The sequence below is a fragment of the Sceloporus undulatus genome, chromosome 1, assembly GCF_019175285.1.
Source record: "Sceloporus undulatus isolate JIND9_A2432 ecotype Alabama chromosome 1, SceUnd_v1.1, whole genome shotgun sequence".
NCBI classification, from domain to species: domain Eukaryota; kingdom Metazoa; phylum Chordata; class Lepidosauria; order Squamata; family Phrynosomatidae; genus Sceloporus; species Sceloporus undulatus.
Genome location: NC_056522.1, coordinates 52,086,284 through 52,104,702, shown reverse-complemented (window position 1 = coordinate 52,104,702; position 18,419 = coordinate 52,086,284). Strand labels below are relative to the sequence as shown.

Below are 18,419 nucleotides of genomic sequence, written 5' to 3'. Positions count from 1 at the left end.
GGAATAGTACCTCTTTAAGAGCATAGTGTGATAAACATCTATGATGAGTAGCCAAGCACTGATCAGTTCCTCATTCTGTTGTGTGCTGAGTGGAGATATGATTCAAGATTGCTGTTGACTACATATGGCAGACTGTTGAAAACCATTATTGGTTCTTAGCAATCAAGACTGTTAAAATGATAAAGCAGACTACCCCAACTCAAACTCATCCAGGTTGTTTTTGACTACAGCTTCAGTATACATAAGTTGACTGGCCATGCTGGCTACAGCCAATAGCAATTGTAGTCCAAAACTTAAGGAAATTATTATTCCCTAATAATTAGGTAAGGCTGTTAAAGTATAGATCAAGGGTGGGAATAGTAAAACCTACAGGCTAGGAAAGTAGGAGCTTTTATATAGCCACCTAGGCCTCCAGCTGAAAGGATATTTATCTTAAAATACAAGCATGGTTTTGATTTAAATGAAAATGATTTTATAAAAAAGCAAAGTCACTTTGTCCTGTACCAGAAATGGCATTCTTGCCACTTTGCTTTTTTAACAATTTTAATTTAAAGCAAAATCTTTTGTTGTGGTGAAGACTTGAAAGCACACAACAACAACAACAACAACAACAACAGATTTTGCTTTAAATGAATATATATATATATATATATTTAAAAAGCAAACTGACTAGAATGCCATTTCTGGTAAAAGACAAAGTAGTTGTGTGTGGTCTGCTTTGGATCAGTACCTGAAGTTGACCCTTTGTAAATGCCCACCCTGATATACATCAAAGACTGAAGCACTAAAGAAATAGTGCCAATGCCTTAGGTCTTAAAACAATAATAACGGAAACCGAGGAGGCCATAGAGTTGAAATTATGCCTTGTACCCCTTCCAAAATATTGGATATTCATATAAAGAATATTTATTTTCTTTATTTCCTGCCCCTTTTTCCTTTTGAGCAGTCTCTCATTGAGATTGTGTATTTGTGAACAAGGATTGCATCCAATTGATTGTACTCAAGCTGCTCTGGAAGCCTTTTTGTCTAAGCAGCAGTATAAAATAGACCATCGTATGAGAGAGATGTGCCTATAGCCTGGAATATTCTTATACACCTCTGTTAGATCATCTTCAGCATAGAAGGGAAATCTCTGGCATGGATCTAATCTGGGGCCCTTTCATGCTACTCTTATAGTGCTACAATTCTACTTTAACTGCCATGGCATCATCCTTTGAGACCCTGGGATTTGCTGAAATATTTAAAAGTCTTAGCCAGAAAGCTTTAATGCCTCAGCAAACTACAGAGGAAACCACCAGGATTCCATAGGATGTAGCCCACAGTAGTTAAAGTGAACTCATAGTGATGATTGTGTGGTATGTGAGGTCCTCAGCGTTGTAGATTTATTCTCATGAAAGCATGCTGGAAAGGAATATTTAAATCTCCCAACCCAGCTCATCATAGGAATCATTCCTGTTCAATGCTGATCATCTGTATGGAGGGAAAGTCTGTGTGAAGGGAGCCTGTGCACATGTGAGTAAGAATGGTTTGGGTGGATGAAATGGCATGTATGGTTGTATGTGTTTGTGAGAAGTGTGTGTGTGTGTGTGTTTGAAAGTGGAAAAATTGTAAGTGTGAGAGAAGGGTGTGGATGAGACAGTGATCTGTGTATGATAGCCCTATTTAAATACTTGAAGGGATGTCATATTGAGGAGGGAGCTAGCTTGTTTTCTGCTGCTCCAGAGACTAGGACCCAGAACCATGGATGCAAGCTAAAGGAAAAGAGATTCCACCTCAACATTAGGAGGAACTTCCTGACAGTAAGGGCTGTTCGACAGTGGAACACACTCCCTCGGAGTGTAGTGGAGTCTCCTTCCTTGGAGGTCCTTAAACAGAGGCGAGATGGCCATCTGTCGGGGATGCTTTGATTTAAATTTCCTGTATGGCAGGGGGTTGGACTGGATGGCCCTTGTGGTCTCTTCCAACTCTGTGATTCTATGATTAACACATGTATGTGATGTAAAGGATTAAGAACAGCCCATGTGCACGTGGGAGAGAAAAGAATGTGTTTGTGAAAACTCTGTGTGTGTGTGTGTGAGAGAGAGAGGGGGAGGGAGGGAGGGATAGGGTAGATGTTAAAATGTTGAAGAAGGAAAAGACACACCAGCAGCGGCCCTCCTCACTGCTGACATGTGTCTTCCTTCTCTAATGTACCACCCTCTGCCACGGAGTGGAAGGAGAATCTCTTTAATACCAATTGTGCCTGGTGAATCACCTTTTAATGCTATTAAGATCAGCTTGGCATCTCTTAGTGCTCTTTAATTCATTACACAGCAACAAGCCTTCTTGCTTAAAGAGCCAGAACCAGTGCAGTTTCCTTAGCAGGTGTAAGTTTTCAAACACCTTTAAAAATCTCATTCAAACTTACATTTTAAGAAAGAACCAAATGTATCTATGTAGCTGGGAGCATATAGTGTGTCATGGGGCTGCCTTTAAAAAAACACACAAACAAACTAATCTTGCTCTGAGTTTGGAAATATTGCATTACAAAATAATATGCTACCCATAATTTGTTATTGTTTTAAACGATGATTTCATTTGTTATAAGATCAGTGAAAGTAACTAACTATAAATAAACAATAGTGGTTCATGATACTTGAATCTGTTGGTTTTGTGGGATAAGTTGAGGGAAGAATCTATTTTTAGTCATTTTAATTTGATTTTAAACATTTTAAAAATAGAACATCACTAACATTATTGATACTTTGTATAATCTAATAACATTCATTGAAATGATTAACATCAATGAATCATTTCTTGAATCAGCGTTAAATGTTAACACACTAGCTTTAACATTAACATTTTCATGCTGAATGTAGTGTATTACTCAGTGCTGTTAAAGCTGGGAGACAATTAAACACAGAAACAGGATTTTTGGTTTGGTTTAGGTTGTTTGTTTGTTTTGTTTTGTTTTGTTTTACTATGGGCAATCTATTCTCTTTCCTTCCCCATATTTCTCTTTGTTTCCAAAGTGCATACCTGTCTCTGGAGGGAAAGCTGATTAAGGCATTTGTTAAAGTGCAATAGGCTGACACCTTGCTGCCCTTGTTTTCAATTGCATGGCTTGATTAAAAATTTGTCACATGCCCAGTTTTTCAAAGCTACTCCCAAACAAGCCACCAGCAAGAATATTTTTTGCTACTCCTTTTCTTGGCGGCTTTGGTCCAGCTTTGGTGGCCTTGGAACAGCTCCCAGCTGCTTCGGGGGCATGCTTCATCAGAACACCATGCCCTGAAGTGGTTGGAAGCCACTTCTTTTGGCCCATTGGTTCAGGCCATACTCTCCTTTTTTTTCTTTCCTTTTGGCAACTTTACATTTGTTTTCACTGAATCACCCATGCTATAGTGTAGTCTTCATCAAAAATGACCATTCTATCTGGGAATGATAAGACATCTAGATGGCATGAAGTTGAGGAATACTGCTGTATAGGGTATACGGTTTGTATCTAAAATGTGAAAGTGAGGAATCAATGTGGCTGTAGGGCAGTGGTGGGAAAAGTGTGGTCCCTGAAGCCTTCAGACCTCCTAAAATTAATTTAGAGGATTTTTTCTAGCCCCAGCCTCCGAGATGGTTTGTGTTTGCTATAGGAAGCAGCAATTTTGTCCCCACAATCCTCCACATACATCAAAACTGTGGGGGAAAAAGACTTTAAAATTGGCAGAAAATTGACCTCAAACCTAACCAGAAGTGGCATGATATCACTTCTGGTCATATCTGGTGCACCTTTGTCACCTGCCAGGGGGGATTGTAGGGGTTAAAATGCACCCCAACCTTCTTAAAATGCCCCCCCAACCTTTTACAGTGTCAGAATCCATATGCATCATGCATGTCAGTATGATGATATGATGGTATTAGGGGATGTAGATATGAGGACATGGTGATATGGTGATTTAACGCTGTATAATATGTTGGCTGCTGAGAAGGAGATATCAGTTATGTTAAATCCAAGCCAGGGAAACAAATGGGAGGGGCAGATGGCCAGCGGCAGAAAGGAGTTGTAGTTTTATGACCCCAATTGCCCTGCCATGGATCTGAAGTGTGAAACACGGGTGACCTTCTTCTTGAAGGGAGATGAAATGGTAACACAGAAGTGGAAGGAGGGAAACATGAAGGGCCCTTTGATCTGGATCAAAGGTGAGCGACCAGGGTTGGAAAGGGGGGGCTGGAGGATGGGAATGTGATGGTCTGAGGGGGATTTTTTTCAGTTCCGACACTGAACCTGGGACAGGGAACTTTCTGTCTTGATATCCAGAATAAATCTCTAGTTTCTACTACACTACGATGCTGTCTTGGCTATTGGGAATTGGGTCCTCTGATCCTGACGCTATGTCAGAACTGAAAAAGTTCCCCCTTGGACCATTACAACTACATTTCCATCCTCCAGCCCCTTCCCCTAAGAAGTCTTATGAATGTGCTCTATGCATGTTATACTGCCAGTGAGACTTCAATAAAATTTCCTTCTCAGTTTCTTATCAGCACCTTTCCTGTTTGCTAGTATTAGATATGAACATTGTGAAGCCAGAGAGAACCATGCTGTCATCTCTTGTGTGTTGGTGTGCTGACATGGGCCAGGGTGAGAGATACTATGGAAGCAGCTAGTTTCATCTTTCCCCTTCTTCCAGTGAAGTTGGTTGTCCACAGGGTCATGGCTATGGCTTGAAAGAACATAAACCAAATCAGTTTTATGGTGTCTATACACTGTCATGCCATTTACAGTAATTTCTACAGAGTAACATCCATATTCCCATTGATTTAAGATGATTACATATATTCTGCTACCAGTTAGCAACATGTTTTAATAGAGCTATTTTCCCCCTCTAATGTAAAGCCTAGTATTTGCTAAGAGAAAACAATATAAAACCTCAAAGCCTCACTGGATAAGATTTAAGCATGAGATAAATAAATGTTTCTGCTCCTGTACTACCCTGACTTCACCTTGTTCCAACTGGAGAGGTGCCAGAGTATCTGAGTATCTCATCAGAGTACCTGTAATGTTTCACTGGTGTGTTTGTCATTGTGCTGGTGTTCTGCCCACTTAGCAGAGCTGTTCTCCCCTACCCAACAATTTATGACTGCTTGGCTGGCAGATCTCAGGTTAGGATTGTACCCTAAATAAGCAACAGGAGACTCAAAACAGAGATGGATAATGCTGTCATATTTTCTCCCTGGTTTTTCTATAAATATGTCCTATTCCCATACTAGCTTATGATTTTGTTTTTAAAGGTACAAATGAAATGTTACACTTGGTTCCACAGGCATTTCTCTTAATATACATGTTTTTGCAAGAAATTTCCCCTAATATAATATATTTGTGTGTGTTAGTATATGCATTTTGGTGGGCATTTCCTCTAACATGTGTACTTTTAGTTTTACATCTTTTAAAAAATGTTGTTTCTGTTTGATAGCACACAGCACAGATACCATCTTGCACCACAAAATGTGGTACAGTGTTGTGAAGAATAACTATACTTCTGTTTGTGTAGTTATTTACAGTGCAAACATAGGTAGGTTTGCATTAAAATTCATAAATTTTGTCTCCATTCCTAGCACAGAGTGATATCACTCCTGTTGATGTTCATAGATAACTCATGAGTTTTTCCACTCACAACAGTTTATTAAGCATTTATTTAAAACATTTGTATTCTGCTTTCCAAATGCATTTCCGGGCATTTAACAATATAAATCAAAATAATCCATCATAAAATATGGCAACAGCAGTACTACCAATTGCTGTGATATCAGTCCAGCTTTTATTCCCAGCTAGCATAGACGTACTGAAACAAATAGGTTTATATTGCAGAAAAAACTATAAGAAAAGAGATTCCACTTCAACATTAGGAAAGACTTCCTGACAGTAAGAGGTGTTTGACAGTGGAATAGGCTTGCCTCAGAGTGTAGTGGAGTCTCCTTCTTTGGAGGTCTTTAAACAAAGGCTGGATGGCCATCTGTCAGGAGTGCTTTGATTGTGTATTTCTGCATGGCACAGGGTTGGACTGGATGGCCCTTGTTATCTCTTCCAACACTGTAGTTCCATGACTTACTATTCAGCAATTGATTCAATAGGGTTGTAACATTTGGTAGAAGAAATTGGATTTATACCTAAAATACGCCCAGCTTCTGCCAACCTAGCAGTTCAAAAGCATAAAAATGTAAGTAGAAAAATAAGTAGTACTTCAGTGGGGGAATATAACAGTGTTCCGACTAGACATTCATGCCAAAGGACTACCTTTACCTTAGTATCTTTATAGCAGATCCTTCACATTACCAGATCCTTCATATGAGAAGCCATTAAGTTGCCTGCTGAATTTCTCACTTGCCTAAAAATGATGAAAAGGAGAAAGGCAGGCAAGCCTGCTCTCTTGTCTTTTTTCATTTTCAATGTCTAAAGGAAGCTCATTACCACGGAGTCTAAGAGAGCCAAATAATTAGATGAGCATTTTTTTGAACAGTGAATAAACTGAGCTTCATATGGGTCCTCCACAGACTCATCTTGGAAAGTGTTGGATTGCAGCTGCTGTGTTCAGCCAATGAGGACAATTGTGCTTGTTCTTGAGGTTTGACTTGTGTTTCATTGGGTAAATAGCCAGATTTTCTCTCATTTTGGTATTCAACCTCCCTCTCTATTTGGGGCCAACCATTTGTGAAAGCTCTTAAGTTGCTCTTGACATTTGAGTTTAATTTCCTAACAAAGCTCTTATTTAAGTAGCAGTCTGCCACTTTCTTGGACATGTTTATGGCAGGGAGAACAAAATCCGATTAGTTTCTTACCTTTGCCATGCAAACAAGAAAGTGGCTACTAGACACTTCCCTCAAGCAGTGGTACCTTAGTTTGGGGGTATTTTTTTCCACCCTGAGATATCCTAGCTTTTTCCTTATGTGACTCTATGAAGGCCCTCTCCCAGGTCAAATAGCCACAACATCACAAGTGACCCTGTATCCATTGTGCACAGTTGACCCCTCACAGTGTTCTCTGTCCTGAAGACCTGACATGCAGTCTCTCCCCCCCATGCTATCCACCCAAGAATGTGTTCTTGGCTGAAGCTTTTCTAATTTTGCATTGCAAAGATAAAACTTTTTGCCTTGGTTGGCTGCCTTCTTGTTTGGAAACTTACTCTAAACATTTCCACATGGCTTGCGCTCTTCAAGAAAATATATATCTCCTCTCTTTCCTCCCTACTCCTGGCTTCTCCTACCTTGTACTGTTGGCAAGGACTTTGCCTTGTTACTGTTTGTGTTCCTTTTGTACCTTTCTGCAGCTGAAATCTCTGTGGGCCTTTAAATCTGTCAGCAGCAGCTACCAGGCTCAGTATGCAATTTTAGTTCACTGTTTTCACAAGTTTCTGGACCCAGAACGCTTTCCAAATAAGCCATTGTAGGGTTGTCTTAAAGAGGTATTGTCCTCACTTTAGGAAGCGCTCACAATGTCACCTTAATAGTGGGTTTCCTCTCCACTTTCAAGGGTGCCCCTTATGGATATATTAACTCCCCTAAAAACAACCCCCTTCTCATTTCTGTGGAATGAAAAAATGCTATAGTTCAGGAAATGAGGGGTTTTTCTGTAAATGAAATTCTCCATATAATTTGTATAGGGTGCATCTGAATGTATAATTTTTGATGAGAAACTTATTTGGGGGGACATTGTGAAATTAAAAGATGGGTCTGTGCCACTTCTCTTTCCAAAAGCATATTTATAAAATGTCCTAGTTTTTGCATGATGTGTATTGTTGCATGATTTGTATTGTTATTTTGATGTTTTCAGTGTACTTGTTTTATTCCAAATTTTCAATCCTCAGTGAGAGTTCCAAACAGGAAGCTCTACCACAGAGAGGACAAAATATATTAAGATTCGTGTGCACTGACAATTCTGTCATCTGTGGGGAAAAGTATGTTGTTGTTGTTGTTGTTGTTGTTGATGATGATGATGATACAGAACAGGATTTTTTTTTAAAGTCATTTAAAATGATAGACTCTGAAGTAGTAAGTCCAGATCTATGTATATTAGTAAGAACGATCAAATCTGAAAACTTGAACTCTGGGATTAGTGCAGTGATGTCACTAGGGTTGGTGTCACCTAGTGCAGGTGCTGAGAAAGGGCTGCCGGGGGGAAGTGGCCTCCTCTCTCCCCTCCTGCTACCTCTCTTACCTGCCCCACAGTCACCCCCCAGACATCTGGCCAGATCCAGAAAGGGCTGCCAGGGGGCAGGTGGGTGGCTTGACAAGTTTGGCATCAGGAGGGGACAGAGGAGACAGTGGGGCTTGTCATTCAGGATTCTTCTATGCTTTGGCTCCCTCGTCCAAGAGAGCCATGGCTGTGGAGAAGCCCAAATGGGTGTACAACTGTTCTTTTCTCCACTGCCTTGGCTCCCTTAGTTGATAGAGCCACGGTAGTGGAGATGAAGAGTTGGGCATCAGTGGTGTGGTTGCAAACTCTGTGCAGCTGCCAGTACCCACCAATTCAGGCTTCTCCTCAGCCATGACTCTCTTGGCTGAGGGAGTCAAAGCAGTGGCAGAGAAGGGTTGGGCACTAGCAGTATTGTGTTGCTGCTGGCCAGCAGGCAGCTGGGTGAGAAAAAGAGACAATGATGGTAGGAAGGGGAAGAGTGTATGTGCCACTGCTACTGCCACTGTTGCCAGAACCTCACTTTCTTAGCTGGCCAGCAGCCCCACAGACCTGGAAAGGGCTGCCAGGTGGCAGTGGTTGGATGGACCGACTAGGTGTTACCCTCTTAGAGTGTCATTCTGAGGTCTGCATCCCCTGTGATGCCCCTGGGTTAGGGTTTTAATTGCTTTATCAACCAGGTTATATATGAGCATCCTGCCAAGACACTTAACAGGTTTGCAGCAGGATTTTGCCAAGGGCAAGGAATGGGGAACAATGTTTTGAGCCACTACTCCCATAAGTCCTTACCATTGTTTGTGCTGGCTGAGGTTTCCTTGAACTAGAGTTGAAAATATTTGGAGGCTGTCCTTAGCAAAATGAAGAGGAAGGCAGGCGTGAGTTGGAATAAATCCAATTGCTACTCCCGACAACCATAGATCCATCAAATCATTTGTGAATGGACAATGATGGGGACAGTATTTAGATTTAGGCCTTTATAAGCTGTGTTGTGTTGAAGAGGACATTTAATTCACAGTCTATGAATGCAGTCCAATATACTGTGCAAAGGTAAAGCTTTGAGTGTTTGAAAGGCCTCTGTTTTTTTAAAATTCAGTTTGTGGATTGGGAATGTAAGAATACTCATTCATTTTTTTCATCTTCAGTGAGGTGTTCTGACACAATGACACCCTATCAAAAATGGTAAGCTGCCATAGGATTTTTCACATTGTGGGACACATTTGTGAAAAATTTACTCTGCAGTGAGCAAACTACAATATTTTCTTTGCCAAAATAAATAGATAAATAAATTTTAAAAATCTTGCTTTTTTGTACTAACAAAAATTGTACAACTTTCACAAAAATGTTCCAAAATGCAAAAATCAAAAACAAAAACCAACATTAAAATGTATAAAAATGCTCCTATTCTCATTGAAAGAAGAGAAATTATTTTGAAATTCTACATTCTCACATTTGAAAATAAAGTGACATCTCTCCTGTGAATATAAAGGTGACCCTGGAAATTCAAAGTAAAAATCATAATTGTTTATATTATGTTTTTATCCCCCTTTTCATTTGCAGGATGAATTGGATCTCACAGATAAAAACAGAGAAGCAATGTTTGCACTCCCTCCAGAAAAGAAATGGCAGATTTATTGCAGCAAGAAGAAGGTACTGTTTTTAATTTAATTGAAACGTGTGTCTGTGTGTAAACTTTGCATCTGTATATTGTTGGACAAATCTGTTTATCACAGAAAAGATGTATTTAACTAAATGCATTGCTCAGTTCAAAATTAGGCTTGGCCTCAAGGGAGTTTTCTAGCTGGATATCTAGTGCTATGTTAAGAAAAAGAAAGAGCAAAAAGCTGTACCTTTTACTCCAAGATCCCTATTTAATTCTAGCACTTCAAACATCTCCACAGTCACAATAATGCTGTAAAGTATTCACTAAAAGAGAGATGATAGAGATCAAATTATGGACCCCATGCAAAGGTGATACATGAATTTTTGAAACATTCAATTTTTAAAGAGCCAAAAACTAATTTAACATTTCTAACCGGTTTTAATTTGTTAAATTATTTATATATTAATCTCATTAAAATATTTTTATTGTTTTGAATTTAAATTTTTAAAAACTGCTTGAATTAACTGTACCTTTAGAGTCTGAGGTCCTCTGAACTCAATGATATAGAAAGATTATAGATATTTTAATGAATATTTTGAAAACAGTTTGAGTCTCCCTTATCTGGAATTCTGAAATCTGAAGAAGTCTAAAATCCAAAATCGTCCATATGGGTGGCTGAGATCATCACACCTTTGCTTTCAGTGTATACACATATTGTTTTCTGCACAAAAGCTTTAAAAATATTGTATATAAAAATATCTTCAGGATATTTGTATAAGGTGTATATGAAACATAAATGAATTTCATGTTTAAATTTGGGTCCTATTTCCTAGATATCTCAATATCTCAATATATATATATTCCAAAATCCCCAAAACTCTGAAATCCAAAATACTTCCAAGCATTTTGGATAAGGGAGATGCGACTTGTACATTGAAGCCTTTCCTGTCTGTGCGTCAAACATCCATGCCAACTTCTTTTCACTTGTGCCAGCTTCTATGACCTGTGCTTCTATTGGAACTTCTGAATTCCTAGCCAAGCAGCCACTATAGGACAAATTTCCACAACATGGGGCCCTCCGGATAGATATTAATTATTCTCAGCCCACATGGCCAGTGATCAAAGATGATGGAAGGCTCCACTTTGGGGGAGGCTTTTAGAGGGTCATATAAAGACCTGCATGGTTTTCTTCCCCTTTCTCTTTCCCAGCTGTTCAAAGATACTAGTTTGGGTTTCTCTACCAGAGGTCTACTCATAACTACTGTCTGAAAATCCCAAGGACATTCATGATTTATTCTAAATGCTGAAATTCCTTTTGGTTCAGAGAACTGTAATGCTTCCTGTAACCCTCCCCTGAATATCAAACACTTCTTTGAGGTGGTTCATGGCCATTTCCCACTCAGTGTTCACTTTTCCAAACAAAACTGCTGTTTAAGCATCCTTTAATATTCATGTACTCCTCATAAACTTTTACACAAGATGATAACTTAGCCAGAGCTTAATAGATAACAACACTGTGTTGAGAACTAGTGTGGTGTGCTGGCTAGAGTTCAGCAGCCCTTTCACACTATACAGTTATAGCATTATGATTCCACTTTAACTGCTACATCAGTACTCTATGGAATCTTGGGGTTTGCAGTTTGGTGAGGCATTCATAGAATCATAGAGTTGAAAGAGACCACAAGGCCAATCCAGTCCAACCCCCTGCCATGCAGGAACACACAAAGTACCCCCAACAGATGGCCATCCAGCCTCCAAAGAAGGAGACTCCACCATTCTCTGAGGGAGTGTGTTCCACTGTTGAACAGCTCATACTGTCTGGAAGTTTTCCCTAATGTTGAGGTGGAATTCCTTTCCCTCTAGTTTGAATCCATTGCTCCGTGCCCTGTTCTCTGGAGCAGCAGAAAATGAGCTTGCTCCCTCCTCAGTATGACACCCCTTCAAACAAGGCTATCATATCTCCTCTTAACCTTCTCTTCTCCCGGCCAATCATATCCAGATCCTAGGTCTCTCCTCATAAGACATGATTTCCAAACCTTTCACCATTTTGGTTGTCATTTTGATCACCCGTAGAGTTCTCTGTATGAAAATTCTGAATAATAGTCTCTAAATTGCAAATCCCAGGATTCCATAGAAAGTTGCCATGGTAATTAAATTGGGATCATAGCACTGTAATTGTGCAGCGTGAAAGACCATTTAGGACTGAGAGTTGAAAAATCCAGATTCAAATTGTCCCTAAACCATGAAACTCAATGAATTACCTTGGGCCAGTAAATCTATTGCTCAGCTTAATTTATGTCACAGGATTATTGTTAATTTTGTTTGGAAGGAGAAGAGCCACGTATGCCACCTTGAGCTCACTGGGGAAAAGACAGAATTGAAATATATCTAATACATAGCAAAACAAAAACGAAATCCCAAAACAAATGTTGTACATGTGTCTCAGAAGTAGGAACGATGTTTCTTACTATGATTCTGTGAACATGTGCCATGTATAGACTTCTTCTTCTTAGTATGTAAGTCATTATGTGCACAATTCATTATTTTTTAGAGGTACAGGCAGTGATTTCTCTTGCACTATTTGTATTTAGGTTTTCCCTGCGGAGTGACATTCCTGGCTACACAAGTGATCTCTTAAACACCCACCCCCCCAGGTTCTTCTACTCATATGACATTGGCTGTATCTGTTTTTGTTAGCAGGCCCAATTAGCTTTTTCAACTCATCCGAGGGAGAATCTGTTTATAGCCCTATTGCATTCCTTTCATTGTCCAGCCAGGTCTGACAGGAAGCAGTCTTAATTAATGTGCCTCTTGGATTTACCTCCCTTCTCTCTCTTTTTAAAAGGCAGTAGAAACAGATCAGAATTCTTATATCTGAAGATGACATGAAGGGCTAAGAACTGCAAAACAATTCAGCTGCACGTAGAGACTTATAGGCCAAGTGATCATTAATTTCCTTAGGTTAATGAGTAGATTGTGGGAGTCCTGAGCCCATGAGTTCTCCTTCCTGTTCATCCATCCAGAGGCGCATCTTTCATCATCAGCATGAAGAGAAACCAAAAGTCTATGTGCTTTCAAGGAAAACACCCACTTTAACTAGCTTCATATATATAGTCTTTAGAACTACTGAGCTGAAAGGATCTCTGAAATATTTACACTTTTGCTGGTATTTCACAGTTTTCTGCAAGCAAATCAGAAACCACAGTTCACATATCTCTTAGAGTTTGAATATTATTATTGTTAGTTACCATAGAAGAGGCTGCAGTGGCAGTACCAATAGCAGAATATTTTTATCATGTAGTTATTAGTCATAGTTGTGGTAGTATCAGTATTATCTTGACTGTGTATCTAAAGAGGAATGTTAAGAACCCAACATTATTAAAATGGTTAGGAGATCTCAATGTGGGCCATGAGAGTACCTTACTAGTTTAAGATCAGTCATATTAAGATAACTGTCCTTTCTACCACTGGAAGACAGTGGTGGCTGGTGTTTTCAATATCAGGGGGGTAGTGAATTTGTCACAGGCTTTAGTCAGAGCTTTAAAGGCACTATCTAAGATGCTAAACTTAAAGTCTGGACTAAAACTTCGAGTGAATTCACGATTCCACTGACGTGAAAGCCGTCAGACACCACTACTAAGGGACCACTGTTTCATTTCTTTCTCCTGTACATATCTTTGGATTTATGTTGATCTTACCATCCTCCAACTGTGGGACTCATATTTTGATGTAGTTGTGTGAATGCTGATGCAGTGCTTCTCCTGTGATATTTTTCATGTGCACATGTTCATGCTAAAAACACTATTTAATGTCTTCACAATGTGCAAAGAAAAATAAAAAGAAGAAAAGAAGAAGATAAATCATTGCTTAGACTGGCACTGTCCTGTTGCTAGCTGAGCAGCTCACAGTAGCAAAGGACAAGGGCAATATTGGTAAGATTGTTCACCATATGTAGACTAGTCAGGTAAGAAGAATATGGATTTTGAGTCAGAAAAGGGGCCAGGTCCATGTCCTGCCAGCAGGTCAGATAAATCATATGAGAGGATCAAAAGGTGAAGTGAAACAATAGGCCGGAGTCTAACCAAACTACATATTTAATGATCACATCCAGGCAGGAATAGTCCAAGAGACACATTTAGACATAGTTCAAAGTTGAAGTTGTACAAGGAATCAGAGTATGCTAGATATGCATGAGGTCCAGCTTTAGAAGTCGTTTCCAGAAACATGTCCGAGCCAGAATACAAGCTGTTAAGGCTCAGTTGCCCAGACCCTATATCATTAAGTCTTCCTGAGAGGAAGGCTCTGCACTTGAGAACATCTCTTAAGTCTCAAGAAGCTCACTGCTCACTAGAGTCCAAATTTTTGAATGTTAGCAATAGTTGTGCCACTGTTTCTGTCATGAGTAATCTTAAATCCCATGTTCAGTCTTTCAGTTTCTTTCCTAAAACAACACTCCCATAGAAATTTTAAAAGAAAACCTTGAGAGGATTTTCATCTGGTCTTATTTAAAGATGTGACACGTTAGATGAAGGTCATCTATTTTCACAGCATGCCTGTGAGTAGGTGGGTGGGTAGTGTGTTGCCTGAAGGCTTTGTATGTAGGGGATTCTGTGCCTTTATGGGATGATGATGTCTTTCACTGTGTTTGTGTAGTATTCAGCAAATGAAGATGTATACTACTACCTAAGTACACTGCCCCAATTTTTTGGTATTGGCCCCTTGTCATTTTTAGGAAGTGCTTATAAAGCACTTGCCACTGACTTTGCACCAAGTTTCTTCCTTGGTGATTCATCTGGACTGTATATTTTTAACCTTGATGATCAAGTATCTTACTTATCTCCAAGTTGTTTCTCTGTATCCTGAGTTCCTGCATAGCGATTTATTGGCTGGTGGTTTTTTGAAATACTGTTTTGCATTTAGAGGACCCATCTTAGTATGCGTTGCAAGAGTTCAAATGCTTTTACAATGGATTACCCATCATGACCCGCTATCCTTTACAGGAGCATTGCTTGGGGGGAAGAAAGATGGCCATCATTGTATAACTGTGGGTGCAGATATCGCCCCCCCCCCCATAGTTCATCCCAATTCATTGTTTCACCATATGTCCCTCCTGAACAATGGCCTTATTAAGGGGCAGCATGCTATGAGGTAATGCCACCCTGCCACCCTGTAAATAACCAATCTTATCTGATTTTAGAAGGTAAGCAAGGTTGGCCTTGTTAATACTTGGATGGGAAGCCACCAAGGAATACCAGGAATTTCCATGTAGAGCTAGGAAAGTAAGCCTCCCTGAAACCCTGATACCTCACTGATTCATAGAGTTTTTGTTAGAATCTGAATAATTGATGGTTAGTATTGTGCGTTAGACTGTGAAACCGAGGAGAAGAAAGATACAGTACAATTTCTGTCATCACTCTGACGATATGATAGTTGTTACCTAACATCATACTTCTATGCACTGTACCCCATATCTTATCACATCTGGTTTCAGAATTGGTCTAAGCAGAATGAGGCCTCTTTAAGGATCACAGGACAAATTATTAGCGACACAGAAGTCTCTAGGCATTGCTAGGAAAGAATCCTTTCTACAACTCAGGAGAGCCACTGCCATTCAGACTTAACAGTACTGGGCTGGGTGGATCAATAGTTTGACCCAGTATAAAGCAGCAACAGAGTTCAAATTAATAATTTCCAAGCCACCATTATGTCATAATGGTTAAGAATTAATTATTATTCTTAAGTGCTCATCTGCCCTGTTGTTAAAAAAACCCCAAAACAAAACAGAAATTTTGTTATGACTGTGCTCTGTAATGTGGTACAGTTTGATAAATATTTTAATAATAACAATGACATTTATTTATAATGCCCTTTTCACCAAAGTGTAGAACAGCAACATATACAATCAAAGACGAGGACAATAAAAGTTAACACTATAAATATACATGAAATGAAATCCCCAACACACCACCAATAACTATCAATCTCTGCAACCTCATTCACAGCTCAGCAGCTTAATCTGGCAGATCAAAGGGAAAAGTGTTATGAAAATGCGTGAGATGCTCCTCCAGCTCCAAAAGAAGACCATTCCACAGATGTGGCACCAGATCTTGAAAGGCTTGCAGCTTTGACAAGACTGTGTACATTGCTTTGCCTGCAGATCTTAGATTTCTAGATGATAAATACCATAGCAAATGAGCTGCTAGGCCAGTAATGAGAGAGTTTAAAGTGCAACACTTTAAATACCAGAACCAAATGTTTGAAATAGGCTCTGGCCTGAACTGGTAGCCAATGAAGGGATCTATGGGGAGGAGAAAGGTGTGAATATTTAGGGAGATTTAAAACAGCCAGGACACCACTGTTGTGGATTAAAACCAGAGGAAGAAGAGAGCAGGAAGGCTTTTACAATAATCCAGACATACTATAAGACCTGGGCAAGCAGATGGGCAGTCAACAGTTAAAAACCTATGAATCCTACAGATATTCAAAAGATAGAAATTATATGCCTTTGCTGTCTCCCCAGTCAAAGGGTGCAAGGTTTTCCTGCTGAAGGCTTCATCAGTTTTTCACTCTCTGCTTGCTGACATAATGACAGAAGCCATTTGAACTCTTTCTCATGATTCCATCAGAGTGCTGACATTCCACTGGAGAACATTCACTCTTAGATAAAACTTCGAAATGTCAACCCTATTCTGGGGAGCAGCAGAAGAGATGAGAGTTTCTGTTTTTTCTCTTGTGCTCTCTAACTTTCTCAGCTTAGCTCACAGTTTCCGTTATGTAATGCTAGCTTATTTGTTTATCTTAAGAATGGATGTCACTGAGGGTCAGACCCTTGAAATTATATATTTATTTTTAAACTCGAAGAATTTCTTTTCTTTCTTTTTTACCATGGGAAAGGCAGAAAATATTTGTAGAGTTGCAACTTTTCCTTTTGTTAAAGGGACATTCTTCAGATGTCTGAAACTGTGTAGCCTGAAATAATTTATTGTAGCAATCTGGAACAGGGCTGTGAAAGAATGCATCTAATCTGGATGTACATCTAATACATGCATAAGAGGACTATCCTGTCTACACACACTAAACATCCTATGTACAATATGTACATAGACTAACAGAGAGACTCATTGGCTTATCCCTGTAAAATAAAGAAATGGCTCAAACAGCCACTAATTGTAATGGCTATTTGAGCATCTGCTGCACCATTGTCTATCATGGCCATATTTGATGCTAATCTTATTGGTGGGATAGAAAAATGTTTATTTTCCACAGGAATGTTATTGGCTCTGATGGGATCCAGAATCTTGGCCTCATTCTTTCCATTAAAATGCTAATAGCAGCAGCCAGGACTGACCTTATATGGCCCTATTGGTAATGTATGAATGGATCTTAATGGAACTTAAGTCGGTTACAAGTCACATGGCATCATTTGAAATGAAAGCTATCAAAGAGAAAGTGGTAAATGTGATCCTGCCAAATGATCACTTTGCAGATGTAGCTGAAGGATATGACAGGCATGGTTGTGTGAAATGGCATTTAAATCTGTATGTTACAGTAATGAGGAGGACCTTCTTCTTTAGACTAAGGCAAGGCTGGAGAAACATGGTCTTCCATGTAGCCATCCTGACTAGTTAATTGCCCCAACTTCCATAAATTTCCATGAATTCCATGAGATTCCATGAATTTATCCAATAGCCTCTTAAAGCCATTCAGGTTGGTAGGCATTGCTTTATCTTGTGGCAATGTGTTAACTATGCCTTGATTGAACATGATAATCTAGACATTAATCTCCAGTATGTGAGGGTTAAATAAATTGAAGAGGAAATTAAATTTGTCTTCTAAAATGTCAAAATGTAAACTGTATATAGATTTTAAAAAATGAGATTGCTGAAAAGAATCTTGTTGCTCCTGCTGCTGTTGTTGTATGCCTTCAAGTTATTTCTGATTCATGGTGACCCTAAGGCAAAATGATCACAGGGTTTTCTTGGGAAGATTTGTTCAGTAGGGGTTTGCCATTGCCTTCCACTGAGGTTGAGAGAGAGTGATTTGCTCAAGGTAACCCAGTAGGTTTCTGTTGCTGAGTGGGGATTTGAACCCTGGCCTCCCAGTGTCCTGGTTCAACGCTCAAACCACTACTGTATAGCACACTGAATGAAAAGAAATCTATGGTGACTTAAGAAATCCCATTCATTCAGCAGATTTACTCTTGTTGGGAATAACAAAACTAGCTCAGTATGCAATTCCCAATAGCTCTGATCTGTGCTTTCACCACTCTCATTTAATGTATGAAAGGCACTTACAATAGAGATTCTACTAGTTAAAAGGAGAATGAAGAGGAGGCAGACACTAAGGGGGATTCCACAGTTTCCATTAAGGTGAACATAGTATGGACTGTGTGTGCTCCCTAGGGACATTGTGTGTCCCCACAAACATCTTGGAGCCCTTGTTCTCCTCACACTCTATTTTTATTTTATGGAATATTCCACCCAATGCTTGGGGGCAGTTTTGCCAAGTTTTAGTTCCTCCTGGCTTAATTTTACATCCTGAGTACCAAACTTAAAACCAAGGCTGGATGCTAAATTCAGTGCCCTGACTATCATGTTCTTGGTATCATTATTATTATTATTATTATTATTATTATTATTATTATTATTATTATTATTATTA

General features: G+C 39.4%; 1 protein-coding gene across 3 annotated transcripts in view; it reads left to right on the top strand.

The window, feature by feature from the left end:
* Window positions 1-18,419, top strand: part of DAAM2 (dishevelled associated activator of morphogenesis 2) — a 311,847-nt gene that overhangs the window by 173,648 nt on the left and 119,780 nt on the right. For all 3 annotated transcript variants that reach the window (XM_042452668.1, XM_042452654.1, XM_042452662.1), the window contains exon 3: window positions 9,716-9,805. In XM_042452668.1, coding sequence (XP_042308602.1) covers window positions 9,716-9,805 — 90 coding nt within the window. The remainder of the gene's footprint in view (window positions 1-9,715; window positions 9,806-18,419) is intronic.